At 42.7% G+C, this 16,357-nt stretch overlaps 1 protein-coding gene and 1 pseudogene across 6 annotated transcripts in view; both read right to left on the reverse strand.

Moving 5' to 3' along the window:
• The window catches only part of spef2 (sperm flagellar 2), a 146,964-nt gene extending 146,649 nt beyond the window's left edge, over positions 1-315 (reverse strand). For all 6 annotated transcript variants that reach the window (XR_007935141.1, XM_051928343.1, XM_051928342.1 and 3 more), the window contains exon 1: positions 102-315. Coding sequence is in view for 5 of the 6 variants with exons in the window: in XM_051928343.1 (XP_051784303.1) it covers positions 102-159 (58 nt within the window). In the remaining variant the exon portion in view is untranslated. The remainder of the gene's footprint in view (positions 1-101) is intronic.
• Positions 316-3,587: 3,272 nt separating this feature from the next.
• Positions 3,588-14,227, reverse strand: LOC114652874 (uncharacterized protein K02A2.6-like; annotated as a pseudogene).
• Between the last annotated feature and the right edge of the window lie 2,130 nt (positions 14,228-16,357).

Raw genomic sequence — 16,357 nt, forward strand, 5'->3', positions numbered from 1 at the left:
GTAAAGATAATGATAGTCTGTCAAAATTCTGAAACGCATTTCAAGCAGTCGGCGGCGGCTGGGGTCCAAAAAGAAGACTTTTGATATTTGACGAAACTCACCGACATGTTTCGAGAGTTGCAGCTCTCCGTTGAGCCACTGACAAAGTATATCCGACATTTTTCCAACGAGGGCTCCAGCTTCGACCTATAAAGTGTAAGAAATTAAATCAATATAAAGCATTTGGAAGGGTCAGTGTTTGTTTGTAGCCCAAAAGCTTGAGGCTTTCCTCCGGGTTCCCTGTGAACACTTCAGGCTGAGCACGCAGGCAGCGTCCCGTCGCTATGCCGACCACGCGCTTTGACAACTGTTTCCAAGGGGCGTGTCTAAAGCTGCCGGGCTCCGGAGCCTTGTTTAAAAAACAGATCTGTTTATGTGATCTGTCCTGGAAAAGAACAAGTGCCTATACGAAGATCGGTTTATTTTATTTTTGTGATGCTTGATAGGGCATGTAAACTAATCTTGTATCTTGGTCCTGTCTCGACATCCGAAACTTATCTTTCTCATTAGGACTCAATGAATTTTGTTTAATTCAGGCTTACAGAATTCCGCTCCTAAGGTGGAGAATTAGAAGAAGTTGTAGGCCTACCTATAGTCTAGGAGACAGTTTGCCGCTTTGGTCACTGGTGATGTACCACCAGCGTGAGGTATAATCTTCAAATACAACAACAACAACAACATTTATTTATATAGCACATTTTCATACAAAAAGTAGCTCAAAGTGCTTTACATAATGAAGAAAAGAAGAATAAAAGACAAATAAGAAATTAAAATAAGACAACCTTAGTTAACATAAAAAGGAGTAAGGTCCGATGGCCAGGGTGGACAGAAAAAACAAAAAAAAACTCCAGAAGGCTGGAGAAAAAAATAAAATCTGTAGGGGTTCCAGGCCACGAGACCGCCCAGTCCCCTTTGGGCATTCTACCTAACATAAATGAAATAGTCCTCTTTGTAGTTAGGGTTCTCACGGAGTCACTTGATGCTGATGGTTATACAGACTTCTGGCTTTTAATCCATCCATCATTGTTGGAACATCATGGTGCTTTGGGTAGATGGTGGTGGCACAAGCCACCACCAATAGGACACCGGAAAAGGAAACAGAAGAGAGAGTAGGGGTTAGTACAAATTTTGAATGAATAGTTATTATAATGAATTGGATATACAGAGTGTCAGGATTAAATTACAGTGAAGTTATGAGAAGGCCATGTTAAAGTAATGTGTTTTCAGTAGTTTTTTAAAGTGCTCCACTGTATTAGCCTGGCGAATTCCTACTGGCAGGCTATTCCAGATTTTAGGTGCATAACAGCAGAAGGCCGCCTCACCACTTATTTTAAGTTTTGCTCTTGGAATTCTAAGGAGACACTCAGTTGAGGATCTGAGGTTGCGATTTGGAATATAAGGTGTCAGACATTCCGATATATAAGACGGGGCGAGATTATTTAAAGCTTTATAAACCATAAGCAGAATTTTAAAGTCAATTCTGAATGACACAGGTAACCAGTGTAGTGACATCAAAACTGGAGAAATGTGTTCGGATTTTCTTTTCCTGGTAAGGATTCTAGCAGCTGCATTCTGCACTAACTGCAAACGATTGATGTCTTTTTTGGGTAGTCCTGAGAGGAGTGCATTACAGTAGTCTAGCCGACTAAAGACAAACGCATGAACTAATTTCTCTGCATCTTTCGATGATATAAGAGGTCTAACTTTTGCTATGTTCCTTAGGTGAAAAAAAGCTGTCCTAGTGATTTTATTAATATGCGATTTAAAATTCAGATTACAATCAACGGTTACCCCTAAGCTTTTTACCTCCGATTTGACTTTTAATCCTAATGCATCCAGTTTATTTCTAATAGCCTCATTGTATCCATTATTGCCAATCACTAAGATTTCGGTTTTTTCTTTATTTAATTTGAGAAAGTTACTATTCATCCATTCTGAGATACAGGTTAGACATTGTGTTAGCGAATCAAGAGATTTGGGGTCATCAGGTGCTATTGATAAATACAGCTGTGTGTCATCAGCATAGCTGTGGTAGCTCACGTTATGTCCCGAGATAATCTGACCTAATGGAAGCATGTAGATTGAGAAGAGCAGTGGACCCAGGATAGAGCCTTGTGGAACACCATATAGAATATCATGTGTCTTTGAGTTATAATTACCACAACTAACAAAGAATTTTCTCCCTGCCAGGTAGGATTCAAACCAGTTTAAGACACTGCCAGAGAGGCCCACCCATTGACTAAGGCGATTCTTAAGAATATTATGATCAATGGTGTCAAATGCGGCACTCAAATCTAAGAGGATGAGAACAGATAAATGTCCCTTCCTCGTCTATTCAATAAAATCCCGGTCAGCGTTAGGCATTATACATCAGGCAAAGCTGAAGGTATTATTTATTGAAGTGAGTTTCAACCCAGATGAATATCCTGGAAAAAGACTCCATTTATTTTCTGAACTCTGCATATTACAATTTGGCCAAAACATACAATCAACAAGAATAAACGTCAAATTAAAAAAAAAAAACCCAATTGGAATTATACATGAAACAAACAGCACCATCTACTGGCATGAACTAATACTAGGCAATATATCACATCCCTCCCCCCTAGATAACATAATCCTTTAGAAAGGCTGTCTGGCGAGTTATTCTTTTAGGACGCTCCACTTCCAACATCTGACAGGCCCCGGATTGGAGTAACTTCAGTGGGCTCCTCCTGAATCTGATCAGGTGTCATGGGATTGTTGGGATGTGACTGGCAGTGTGTTATAGTGCTCCTCATGATTTTCCAGTTTGCTCTCAATCTCCTGAGGCACTGAGTTAGTTACTCGCCCTCTAAGCTTGGTCGGTGTGACTCATAATTATTCGTCCATCATCAGTTTTCACCTCGTAATATACTGACTCCATAGCTCTTACTACCATTGCTAACATCCACTGAGGCCCTGTTGCATAATTTCTTGCATACACGCTATCCCCTGCTTTAAACTGTCTTGTTGGACTGTGTGTTACTTTACAAAACTGAAACTCCTTCTTTCTTTGCAAATCTGATGCTAGATCCGGGTGGAGACGATCTAAGCATGTTTTAAGTTTCCAGTTCATCAATAGTTCTGCTGGACTGTATCCTGTACTGGAACAAGGAGTTACTGTACATGCTGTTGCAGCAGGAACTTTGACAGTCTAACATACCAGTCTCCGACCACAATTCTTTTAAGTGCGTCTTTAGTAGTTTGCACCATGCATTCAGCTTGGCCATTTCACGATGGGTGAAATGGAGCTGTCTTGATATGATGAATGAGATTACGCTCCAGGAATACCTGGAACTCCTTCGAAGTAAACTGTGCACCACTATCAGACTCAGTTGTATTCGGAAGTCCATGTGTGGCAAACAACTTTCTTAATATCTGAATGACCGCAGCTAATGTTGCAACAAAAACAGGGCTGACCTCTAACCACTTTGAGAAGGAATCAACAATGAGAAAAAGAAGTTTGCCCTTGATAAGGTCCAGCGAAATCAATGTGCAGTCATGACCAATGGGTTCTTGGTTACCTCTCATGGGTGACTAACAGTTTTGGTCAGAGCATGCCATGTAGTTTGACATGAAGTACAGCTAGCTACCCATCCTTCTATTTGTTCATCCATTTTAGGCCACCATAAATAGCTCCTGGCAAGAGCCTTAATATTTACCATACGAGGGTGACCTTCATGCAGAGCAGCGAGCACTAAGGTTTGTGCCTTCTGTGGAATTATTACTCTGTTTCCCCATAAAAGACAGCCCCTATATGAAGACAGCTCATGCTGACGCCTTTCAAAGGGCTTGATGTCCTTCCCTATTTATCCCTTTGGCCACCCCTTACACACCCAGTTCCGTACATGGGCTAACACTGGATCTGTTGTCATCATGCATACGATATCAGATGCCTGCAAGGGGGGTCTGCAGATAGATTCCAGCATAAGAACTTCCAATACTGAAGGAATTTCAAATTCTGGGGTCCTGAAGGGTAAACACCTTAACGCTTCTGCATTAGTAATTTCTTTTCCTAGGTGATACTGAAGTTCATAGTCATATGCATTTAACAGTAATGACCACACTGAGCATGTGAGGTTAAATTATTTGTGGTGTAAGCCCATTTCCTTTAAACAGCCCCAATAATGGTTTGTGGTCTGTGATGATTGTGAAACTCCTACCATTCAGGTACTCATGAATTGTTTTTTTAATCCTGTAACAATAGCCAATACTTCTTTGTCAATTTCTGAATAATTTCTTTCTGTGTTGGTCATAGTCCTCGAGTAATATACAATTGGAGCTTCACGGCTGCAGCTTACTGTGTGACTCAGAACATTTCCTACTCCGTAGGGGGAAGCATCACAGGTGAGATTAAGTGGTTTGTTCAAGTCATAATGCACTAAAATACTATCTAACGATAGCAACTTTTTAAGTTCATTAAAAGCTCTCTTGTGGGTGTCAAACTATTTCCAAATGGCATTTTTATCCAGTAGTCTGTGAAGTGGCTTTGCCACAGTGGTCTTATCTTTTAGAAATGAATGATCAAAGTTTAGCAGTCCCAGAAATTCTTGCAGCTCCTGTTTATTACTTGGTGTTGGAGTCTCAGGGATCGCTTTAACCTTTGTGGTAACTGGATGAATTCCTTCAGCATCAACTCTGAACCCTAGGAACTCTACACTTGATACACCAAACACACATTTGTCTTTTTTTAGTCTCAAGCCTACATCGGCAAATCGTTGTAGTACAAAATACAGCTTTTCAGCTAAGGCTTGCATGGTCTCTGCAAATATCCTCAAAATAAGGAACCACTTCCGTGAGGTCTGAAAGGAGGTCATCCATCAGTTTCTGAAAAATCCCAGGAGCAATAAAATCCCCATACTGCAGGCAAGCAACTCTGAATGCACCTTTGTGAGTAATTATGGTCTGTGCAGCTGCATCATCTACTGGCAATTGTTGATATGCTTGTGCCAGGTCTTGCTTTACAAAAACTCCTCCTTTTGCTAATGTAGTAAGCAACTGATTGCTGGGTGGAATCTGGTATGGGTGCTCCTGTAATGCCTTATTAATTGTGGATTTGTAGTCAACACATATTCAAACCTCACCATTCAGTTTTAATACAGGAACAATAGGGGTGGCCCAAATGGGGTGAGTTACAGAAACTAGTGCACCCTGCTTCACTATACAGTCATGGCCGAAATTATCAGCACCCCTGGAATTTTCCCAGAAAATGCACCATTTCTCCCAGAAAATTATTGCAATTACAAATGTTTTTGTATATACATGTTTATTTCCTTTATGTGCATTGGAACAACACAAAAAAACAGAGAAAAAAAGCCAAATCTGACATCATGTCACACAGAACTCCAAAAATGGGCCGGACAAAATTATTGGCACCCTTTCAAAATTGTGGGTAAATCGTTTTAATTCAAGCATATGATGCTCGTTTGAACTCACCTGTGGCAAGAAACAGGTGCTGGCAATATAGCAATCACAGCTGAAGCCAGTTAAAATGGAGAAAAGTTGACTCAACCTTTCTGTTGTGTGTCTGAATGTGCCACACTAAGCATGGAGAACAGAAAGAAGAGCAGAGAATTGTCTGAGGACTTGAGAACAAAAATTGTGGAAAAATATCAACAATCTCAAGGCTACAAGTCCATCTCCAGAGATCTTCATGTTCCTTTGTCCACTGTGCACAACATAATCAAGATGTTCACAACACATGGCACTGTAGCTAATCTCCCTGGACGTGGACGGAAGAGAAAAATTGATAAAAGACTGCAACGAAGGATAGTCCGAATGGTAGATAAACAACCCCAATCAACTTCAAAACATATTCAAGCTGTTCTGCAGACTCAGGGTGCAACAGTGTCAGCTTGAACTATCCGTCGACATCTGAACGAAATGAAACGCTATGGCAGGAGAGCCAGGAGGACCCCACTGCTGACATAGAAACATAAAAAAGCCAGACTGGAGTTTGACAAAATGTACTTGAGGAAGCCAAAATCCTTCTGGGTGAATGCCTTGTGGACAGATGAGACCAAAGTAAAACTTTTTGGTAAAGCTCATCATTCTACTGTTTGCAGAAAACGAAATGAGGCCTACGAAGAAAAGAACACAGTACCTACAGTCAAACATGGTGGAGGTTCTAAGATGTTTTGGGGATGTTTTGCTGCCTCTGGCACTGGATGCCTTGACTGTGTGCAAGGCATCATGATATCTGAAGACTACCAAAAAATATTGGGGCGCAATGTAGGGCCCAGTGTCAGAAAGCTGGGTCTGCGTCAGAGGTCTTGGGTGTTCCAGCAGAACAATGACCCCAAACATACCTCTAAAAGCACTCAGAAATGGTTGAAGACAAAGCGCTGGAGAGTTCTGAAGTGGCCAGCAATGAGTCCGGATCTAAATCCGACTGAACACTTATGGAGAGATCTCAAAATTGCTGTTGGGAGAAGGCGTCCTTCAAATCTGACAGATCTTGAGCAATTTGCAAAAGAAGAGTGGTCGGAAATTCCAGTTGATTGGTGTAACAAGCTTGTTGATGGTTATAGGAAGTGCTTGATTTCAGTTATTTTTTCCAAAAGGCGTGCAACCAAATATTTAGTAGAGGGTGCCAATAATTTTGTCCAGCCTGGCTTTTGAGTTTTGTGTGACATGATGTCAGATTTGGCTTTTTTTCTCTGTTTTATTGTGTTGTTCCAGTGCACATAAAGGAAATAAATGTGTATACCAAAACATTTGTAATTGAAACAATTTTCTGGGAGAAATGGTGCATTTTCAAGGAAAATTCCAGGGGTGCCAATAATTTCGGCCATGACTGTATGATTGAGCTCTGTTTCTATTTTTGGGCGGAGAGCAAAAGCAACAGGTCCTGGTTTTAAACGTATGGGTGCTACATTGAGGTCCAAATGAAAAGAAGACTAGTGCACCCTTAAATTTGCCCAAACCCTCTTCACACAACTAAAATTTTTTAGTACTGACTATTGGATCAGTGACAAGGCTGTGTATTTCTGTTAACTGAATTCCTTGGGGTTTAAAACACTCTCTGTCAAGTAGACTGGCGTTTTGGTCCTCAACAATAATAAGGTGTAAATAACCTCTGTCCTTCCTATAATGTACCTTGACTGAACAGGCACCCAGTACGGTAACATTTTGTTTGTTTTATCACAGGGTACAATATGAGGAGCATTCACTGGCCATAATGCTTGGTAGGTCTCCTCTGAGATTAAGGAATACTAACATCCTGAGTCCACTTCCATCCTGCACGGAACTCCTTGTAATGTGACACGAGTATATGTGTTGTGTCTGGTTGTACAAGCTCCCACACTGTTGATTTCTGCAGAACGGACACTTGTATCATCAGGTCCATCTTCAAACCTCTCTGCGGCTGCACTGCCTCTTTGTTATACTTTGTGAAATGTACTTGCACTTGCTGGCTTACCTTTCACTGGATAAGCCCCCTAGAAACATACTCTCTGTAGATGCCCATGGCACTTACGTTTGTGACACACAGCTTCTCTGAAACGACAAACATCATGCCTGTGGTTCTCCCCACAACTATTGCAATTTCCTTGAGTGAGGTCCAAAGTGTCTAAGTGTAGGAATTAAGATTTTGCTTTTTGGGTCTCTATTTTGCTGCTGATGGGTGTCTGATGTGCACAATTTAATAGATGAGTCCTGTATTTCTTTTGAGTGTACTGATGCAGCTTCACAGGCAAGTGCTTCTTCCTGAGCTAAGGCAAATGTTAAATTTAATTTTGCTAAGAGCTGCCACTGAAGAGCCTCATCTCTGACCCTACATATGAGTCTGTCTCTCAGAAAGGAATCCAAACTGTTACCAAAATTACAAATCAGACAGCCTTTGAAGTTTTGCAATGTAAGCTGCAATGCTTTCATCTGGCTTTTGGTCCCTCCTGTTAAAATGAAGTCGCTCAACTGTTCCTGAAGGGGTGGGTGCAAAATGATTTTTTAACAATGTTACAATTTCCTGATAAGACCTGTCACTGGGTTTAGCAGGGGAGATGAGTGACCTAACAACTTCAAACATATTACTTCCAATCACACTCAGCAGCACTGCACGCTTCTGGTCAGAGCCTATTACTTTGTTAGCTTCCAGAAAAAAGTTCAGTCTCTCTGCATATGAATCCCATGAGGATGGATTTAAAATGTCAAACTCCTCAACGTGCCCCAATAATGCCATTCCATATATATATATTGTGATGGATGGCCGGCTACATATTCCGGCCCTCACCCCCAGGCCGCCAGGAGGAGCTCTCCCGACAGCATGATCGTGCCCCGAGTTCCAGCAGGGCCTCATGGACTATGTAGTGTTTATACACAGCCCTGCTGGATACCTTGGGGGCCACCGGGAGTCACTGTAGGGGGGCTCGTGGGCTCTTATGTGCCCTATAACCCGGGAGTACGTCACAGTCACGTGACAGGAAGGAACGACGTGCTCCCGGGTTGAAGAAAAGGACTGTTTACCCTGACCCGGAAGGAATAAGGAACTGTGGACTGATTGGACAGGAACACCTCCGGGTCAGGGTGTATAAAAGGACTGTGGGAAAGCCCAGACACTGAGCTGAGCTGGGAGGTAGGAGGGCGAAGTGTCTGGGCGAGGAGGATTGGTTTATTGAAGAGAGTTTATTGTGATTTATGAGTGTGGAGTGGAAGGTGCTTTGTGCACGTGATTACAGTACAAATAAAGAATCTTGTACTTGTATACGGTGTTTGAAGTGGTACCTGAGGGTGTTAGAGGTGGCTCCACGCCTCTATCTGCTACAATATATATATTGTGGACTATGACCGGCAGCTTATCCCGGCCAATACCCCCAAGCCGCCAGGTGGAGCCCTCCCTGCAACGTGGAGATGCCCCGGGTTCCAGCTGGGCATCATGTACCTTGGAGTTTCCCTTCACAGCCCTGCTGGATACCATGGAGACCGCCAGGGGACGCTGCAGGGAGGCCCAGGGACTTCTATTTGCCTTATAACCCGGAAGTACTTCACAGTCGAGGGGACAGAAGCAATGACGTACTTCCGGGTTGAAGAAAAGGAGTTTTCATCTGACCCGGAAGTGTTAAGAGTCACATGGACTGAGGGACAGAAACACTTCCGGGTCAAGAAGTGTAAAGGGACTATGGGTAACCCCAGCAGCCTGAGCCGGAGTTGGGAGGGAGTGCGACAGAGCTGCTGGGAGGAGTAGAGGAGTTGGTATTGTGTTTGAATATTGATTTATTACTGGAGTGTTGTGGAGTGGAAGTGCTTAGGGCACATTTATTATAATAAAAAGTCAAAATATTGGACTTGTATCAGGTGTCTGACGTGTCGTCTGAGGGTTCAAGGGGACGAGAGCGCCCTTATTTGCCACAGACTGTGAAACATTCTAAGTACATATTAACCTAATGGATTTGATAACCACCAAGTAGCCAGAACTCCTTTTGTCTAGATTCCGCCCCCTGCCAAGGCAACAGCTTCAAGGTCTTGTCCCCTGACCACACATGAGCTCTGTAAGGACCAACCAACTAAAATATTAAGTCAATAGGCAGGTACATATTTGGAAAAAAGTGCACAGCTACTAATTAGAATTTTAAGAAATCATCCATAAGCACAAAACAGCTTTATTAAAACATTCATCATACCGGAAAAATAACTAGCATACCTCATGGGACTCCTTCTTCAAGGAATCACTTAGCTTCTATTTTTTTATTTTTCATACTCATCTTACATCCATCCATCCATCCATTATCCAACCTGCTATATCCTAACGCAGGGTCACGGGGGTCTGCTGGAGCCAATCCCAGCCAACAAAGGGTGCAAGGCAGGAACAAATCCTGGGCAGGGCGCCAGCCCACTGCAGCTCACCTTATATGATATTTGTAAATTTCCCAACCTGAAGTTAATTGGAAGAATAACCTAGAAGAAACAAACATGATTTATTTTTAATATATGAAAGAGCATTTTGGTTAACCAGTGATAGAAACAGAATAATATCTGTCACTTGTAATCTGCCTTATTCAACATCTAGACCATGCATTTCTTCAACTGCTGTCATGTCTTAGCACATTAAGGGACATTGCATGACAAGCTTCAGTAATTTAGATATTCTATTATTTAATGAAAAATAAGATTCATAATTTATATGGTTTCGAGTTAGAATGTTGTCCCAGTTAAAATTTGCCAGCCTTCTTGCTGTAAGAATGTAGAATCAGGGCTACTTTGTTATTGCTATATAACAAGACTTTAATAAACATTTAGTTGGGTTTTAATAAAATTTACAAAACATCAATGAAAACAGTAAAAACGTGGTCACTTTAGTCACTTAGTAAACAAACAGTGCACTACAGTTATCCCTGTTTTCCATTTGACAAACCTGTCAGAATTTCACATTGAGTATTTACACATTTTAAAACATTAGAACATTAGAAAAACTGGCCATTGTGGTCTAATAAGGCACTGCATGTGCCCACAGGAAAATGTTGGGAGTGCCAACATGGTCATCCTCATTTAATTCAGTCACAAAACAAAACTAAAAGACCGCTATGCACACCACTAAATTCAACAGAACAGAAAAAACTCAGGCAAACAAAGCCGTCTCACTTTGACAATCATCTTCCACTAGATTTTGGGGAGCTCTGCTCTATGATGTGGTCGATTCAGAACTGACTGTGTCCCTCTGGCAGCAGCAGAAGGCTTTAAAGGCGGGAGACCGGAAGGGGTGGAGACAATTACCCTCACAGGACATCTTTTCAGTGTTGCATAGAGAAGAACAGAGGAGAAGGTTACTGCTAGCACCCTCTCTCAGGCTGGAGTGGTAGTACCTTGTTCAGGGTGATCCACAAACGTGTATATGTGACACCATGCATCCTATCCACCTCATTCCTCCAAAACAACATCAAGTCAAGTTTTGAATGTCACTAGAGTCCTACTGTCCTCCACACTTCTTGTTTATTTACTTCATATGTCTATAGGTCATTGTGTGAAGGGAAACTTCCTAACGTTTGTGTTAAACTTAGCCTTAACAAATTTCCAACATGTGTCCCTGTGTTCTTTTTGAACTCATTTGCAAGTAACAGCCTAGGTTCTCTGAACTAATTCCTTTCATAGTTTTAAACACTTCAATCATGTAATCTCAAATTGATTAAACTGAAATGGTTCAACTCCTTAATTCCTTCCTCAAAACTCCTCCCCTGCAGTCCTGGAATCAGACTTGTTGGTCTCCTCTGGCCTTTTATAGCACTGCTATGTCTTTTTTGTAGGTTGGACACCAGAACTGCACACAGTACTTCAGGTGCAGGACTCCTTCATGCACACACACCCATACTCACACCAAACTACCTTACAGTCATCACCTAACACAGCAGGCACACATATGGGATGCAGAAGGAAAACTGGAGTACCCTGAGAAAAGCCTACACAGACTGGAGGAGAACGTGGAGACTCCACATAGAGAGGGATTCCAATCTGAGATCAGCCCTGGAGCTGTGAAGCAGCAATGATGTCCTGCCTATCTTGTATCCCAGCTTGTTAAACTGAGCTCTGCTGCCTGCTTTGTTTTTGCCTACAGCTGCCATTGTGAGTGTGGTGCTAATTGCTTGGCTTACATACACTGCCAACAATCTGTTAATTGGTGTGCTGTGATGGACGGAAAAAAGGCATAGCCAGGTAATATTAACGTCAGAGTGACATTGTGGAGATATTTTAATTGTTCATTATGCAGACTTTGCATTGTGATTGAGGATGGTGATCATTATTTATTTTGTATATGTAAATGTGATTTACAAATCTTGCTAATTTTATTAGTTGTATATTTTTTAATTAATTTGGTTCTTTTAATTTGCAGATTGGGCTAATTCAGCTCAACAGTGTGCAGGTGTTGTCTCAACACATTTTAATCCCTTGTGGCTGGCCGGATAGGTGGAAGCTTCATTTCCTCCTGTATTGTGTACATAAAAAAAAAGGTGTTTTGTGGTGCAGGATGTCTTTTTTTCTATTCTCCATCTCCCTCTTGTTCACACTTCGTGTTCTGTGTGGGCACACAGATAGCAGTTATTTTCCATTTTGTTTTCTGCCACTCAACAACTGCGCCAAGAATGGCAACATATCAGTGATCACAAGGGTCCTGTTATAGTTGTAACAATGACTGGTGGGGGTGGAAAGTTTTGGTGGGGACAGGTTGGTGGCTAGAATGTAGGCAATCCAGAATGGCTGAAATGAAAGGAAGCTTCTACTTACCTTTGGGACCAAAGAAGGTGATGGCTGCTCTGTACTGTCGTATACTCAGCCTGGGAAGAATTCAGCAGTGGATAAGTTTTGCTTTGGGTCAGGATTTAAGTATGAATTGAGTGATAAAAACATGTGTGGATACATTACTGAGGTCTTATGTGTAAGTGAAGTACTAATGTATTTTTTGTTAGAGGAGAGGCAGTTTGGGAGCATGCACTGATACGGCACATTGCTGCACCCACCACATGACAAACCACCTCAGGAACTCAATTAGGACCCAAGTACAGCCGTGCAACGGGTGCACCTCAGATGGAATTGAACATTGTGAGTGTGATTTTTTTACAGTGGCTGGATTGTAATCCTGCCACCAACCCACAATTACAAGTTGGAGGACCTGCTTGCAGGGCTGGAAGCAAGATAACGGCATACCCAGGATGGAGCAATTGCAGGTTAAGGGCCTTATTCAATGGCCCAACAGAGTGGAATCACTTCTGGCATTTACGGGATTCGAACCGGCAACCTTCCAATTACCGACGCAGATCCCTCACCTCAGAGCCCCCATTTGTGCCACTACCACCACCCCAGGTGGCGCAGTGATAGTGCTGCTGCTTTGCAGTAAGGAGACTGTGGAAGATTGTGGGTTTGGTTCCTCCCTGTGTGGATAGTGCTTTGAGTACTGAGAAAAGCGCTATATAAATGTAATGAATTATTATTATTTTTGTGACAGAATGTAAAAAAAGTTTTATTAATTTTTTAGGATTGTATCATGATAAGTAAATTACATTTTGGTAAGGTGTACTGTAATGATAATTCAAAAGATGCCACTTCTGCTGCCTGCAACAGCAGCTCCCATGTATGTTTGTTTGTCTTTGTTGTTGTTTGCTATTTTGTTGCTATTTTTTTTTTAAAGTATGGATAACGGAAAGTGTGAGAAAGGGCTAGCCCTCACTAACATGCGACAGCAGCTTTTGGATTTGCGCACTTTGTCTCCCAAAGCACCGGAGCTAATCGCCTGGCTGCCAGCAGAGCTACAGCGGAAATGTTGGGGGAAGAGAGCAGGTGCCCAGCTCCGCAACAAGAGAAGGAGGTACAGACCTTACCTGCCTTGGATTATCATGGGAAATATAAGATCGCTGGTGAATAAAATGGATGAGCTTTCAGTGCTGATCAGGAGCCAAGGGGAATGCAAACTCAGAAGTCTCATCTGCTTCACTGTAATTAACAAACTTACTACTGATCATCCCAATGCTTTCATTACAATTTCTGGGGACTTTAACCATATTTAACTTTCCTCCACCCTCACAAATTTTTACCAGTCTGTGGACTGTAAAACTAAAGAAAAAAGGACCCTGGACTTGTTGTATGCCAGTGTTAAAGAGGAATATACCTCGGTTGCTTTGCCACTGTGATGAAATAAAACACCAACAAAACAGATTAAGGGTTGGGGGAATTCCCTGTATAATGTTCGTCAATCCGAGAAATCGTGAAGGACTGAAACTGAGGTCAAAATTAAATAAATCAGATATTTGACAATGAAATAAAGATTTGCGGTTCTTTTATGCATAAATGGCAGGAAGTAAAATTTCAAACAGGAAATGGTATTGAGTATCGATGGAAATGATGTTGATAATGAGGGACGGAGACAACGTTATAATCAGGAGCCAGAAATGAGGTAATTGGTAAGGGACAGGGAGTGAAGTCATCATTCTGCGGAAGAGACATCCATGGAAAGGGACCTGGAAGTGGAGTCATCCGATGGAGCCGGAACAGAGTTTATCCTGTGAGACTAGCGGAAGGTATGCTCTCTTCATTTTTTCTGTTGAGGAAGGGAGAAATGCATTAATACTCTGTTCTAATCCCCCATCTTTTGTTCTTTCGCACTCAATCAGGCCCTTTGGCTGCCCCCTAATCACACGTGTGTGGCACTACCTTTAGGCTGATTAGACCATAATTTGGTATAGCTCATACCTGCATATAAACCCGTTGTGCGGGGCTGACAGCCACCACTAGGACCTTGCAGGAATGGACAGCAGGGGCTGAGGAGGCTCAAAAGGATGCCTTTGAAAACACTGACTGGGACATGCTTTGTAAGTCACATAGCCAGGACATTGAGGGTCTCAGCCACTGTATTACAAACTACATCAGGTTTTGTGGGGATAACATAGTCCCCAAAAAGACAGTATGCTATTTCCCCAACACCAAATCATGGATCACAAAAGACTTGAAAGCCCCATTGAATAGAAAGAACAGAGCCTTCAAATCTGGAGGTAAAGATGAAATCAAGTGGGTGCAGTCAGAACTCAATAAGAAGTTCAGAAAGGGGAAAGCCTGGTACAAATACAAACTTGAGCACGGATTACAACAAAACAACATGAAGGAACTGTGGAATGAGATGAGGATTATCACTGGCTACACGCAGGCTGTTATACATGGAGAAGAAGGGGACGAGAGCAGAGCTAATGAACTGAACCAGTTCTTCAACAGGTTTGACTCTTTCTTATCAATACAGCCCACCCCCAACACTGTTAGCCTGCAAGCTGAGGAAGTTCTAGAATCCCAGCTGTCAGCTGCCCAAAATAACATCAAACCTGTGCTCTCTAGCTCTTCCTCATTCTCCAGACTTTGTGTCTCTATTGATGAAGTGAAGAGAGAGCTGGGAAAACTCTGCTTAAACAAGGCTTCAGGGCCGGATGGAATCAGCCGCAGGGTGCTGAAAACATGTGCCTACCAGTTCTCTGTGGTCCTACAACACCTGTTCTCAATTTCACTGAATTTGCAGAAGGTTCCCTAGTTGTGGAAAACATCATGTGTAGTCCCATTGCCAAAGAATGGTCATTCCAGTGATTCCAAGGACTTCAGACCAGTTTCTCTTACTTCATACATCATGAAGACCACTGAGATGCTGGTCCTTAAACAGCTATAGTCCCTGGTTTCAGAACATCTGGATTCTCCACAGTTTGCCTATCAGACATATATAGGCATTGTGATGGACGGCCGGCTACAGACTCCGGTCGCCACCCCCAGGCCGCCAGGAGGAGCCCTCCGGACAGCATGATCGTGCCCCGAGTTCCAGCAGGGCCTCATGGACTATGTAGTTTGTATACACAGCCCTGCTGGATACCTTGGGGACCACCGGGAGTCGCTGTAGGGGGGCTCGTGGGCTCTTATGTGCCCTATAACCCGGGAGTACGTCGCGGTCACGTGACAGGAAGGAACGACGTGCTCCTGGGGTGAAGAAAAGGACTGTTTACCCTGACCCGGAGGGAATAAGGACTTGTGGATTTGGCCAGGAACCACTTCCGGGTCAGGGCATATAAAAGGACTGTGGGAAAGCCCAGACATTGAGCTGAGCTGGGAGGTAGGGTGGCAAGTGTCTGGGCGAGGAGGAGAGAGTATTGTGTAGTAAGAGAATTGTGTTTATGAGTAGTGTGGTGTGGAGAGTGCTTTGTGCACGATTTAATAGTAAAATAAATACTATTTATACATCCACCTGGTGTGCAGAGTGGTACCTGAGGGTTCAAGAGGTGGACCACACCTCAATCTGTTACAGCATGGAAGATGCTCTCATCTACAGTACATGCTCCACAGAGCCTAATCCCACTTGAACAAAGCCAGGACCACAGTCAGGATCATGTTCTTTAATTTTCCAGTGCCTTTAACACAATTCTTCCTCATCAACTGGAAAAAAGAGCTCAAGCCTTTGAATCTTGATACCCTATTATCTCCTGGATCATGGACTACCTGACCAAAAGACAATAGTTTGTGAGGCTGAGGGACTGTGTGTCAGAAATGGTGGTTTGCAATACTTGAGCACCTCAACTGTCCTGGCCCCCTTCCTGTTTATCCTCTACACAACAGACTTCCAGTACAATACCAGTGCTTGACATTTACAGAAATTTTCAGATGACTTGTTCATCATTGGCTGCATTAGTAATGGAGATGAATACAGGAAGGTTGTGGTGGGCTTAGTCTTGTGATGCATGGACAACAACTTGCAACTCAGCATCAGCAAGACAAAAGGGCTTGTGGTGCACTTTAGGTGTGCCAAGGAGCCTCCAAGACTTTTCACCATCCAGGGTGAGGATGTGGAAGTAGT

This window comes from Erpetoichthys calabaricus, chromosome 5 (assembly GCF_900747795.2).
Source record: "Erpetoichthys calabaricus chromosome 5, fErpCal1.3, whole genome shotgun sequence".
Classification (NCBI taxonomy): Eukaryota; Metazoa; Chordata; class Cladistia; order Polypteriformes; family Polypteridae; genus Erpetoichthys; species Erpetoichthys calabaricus.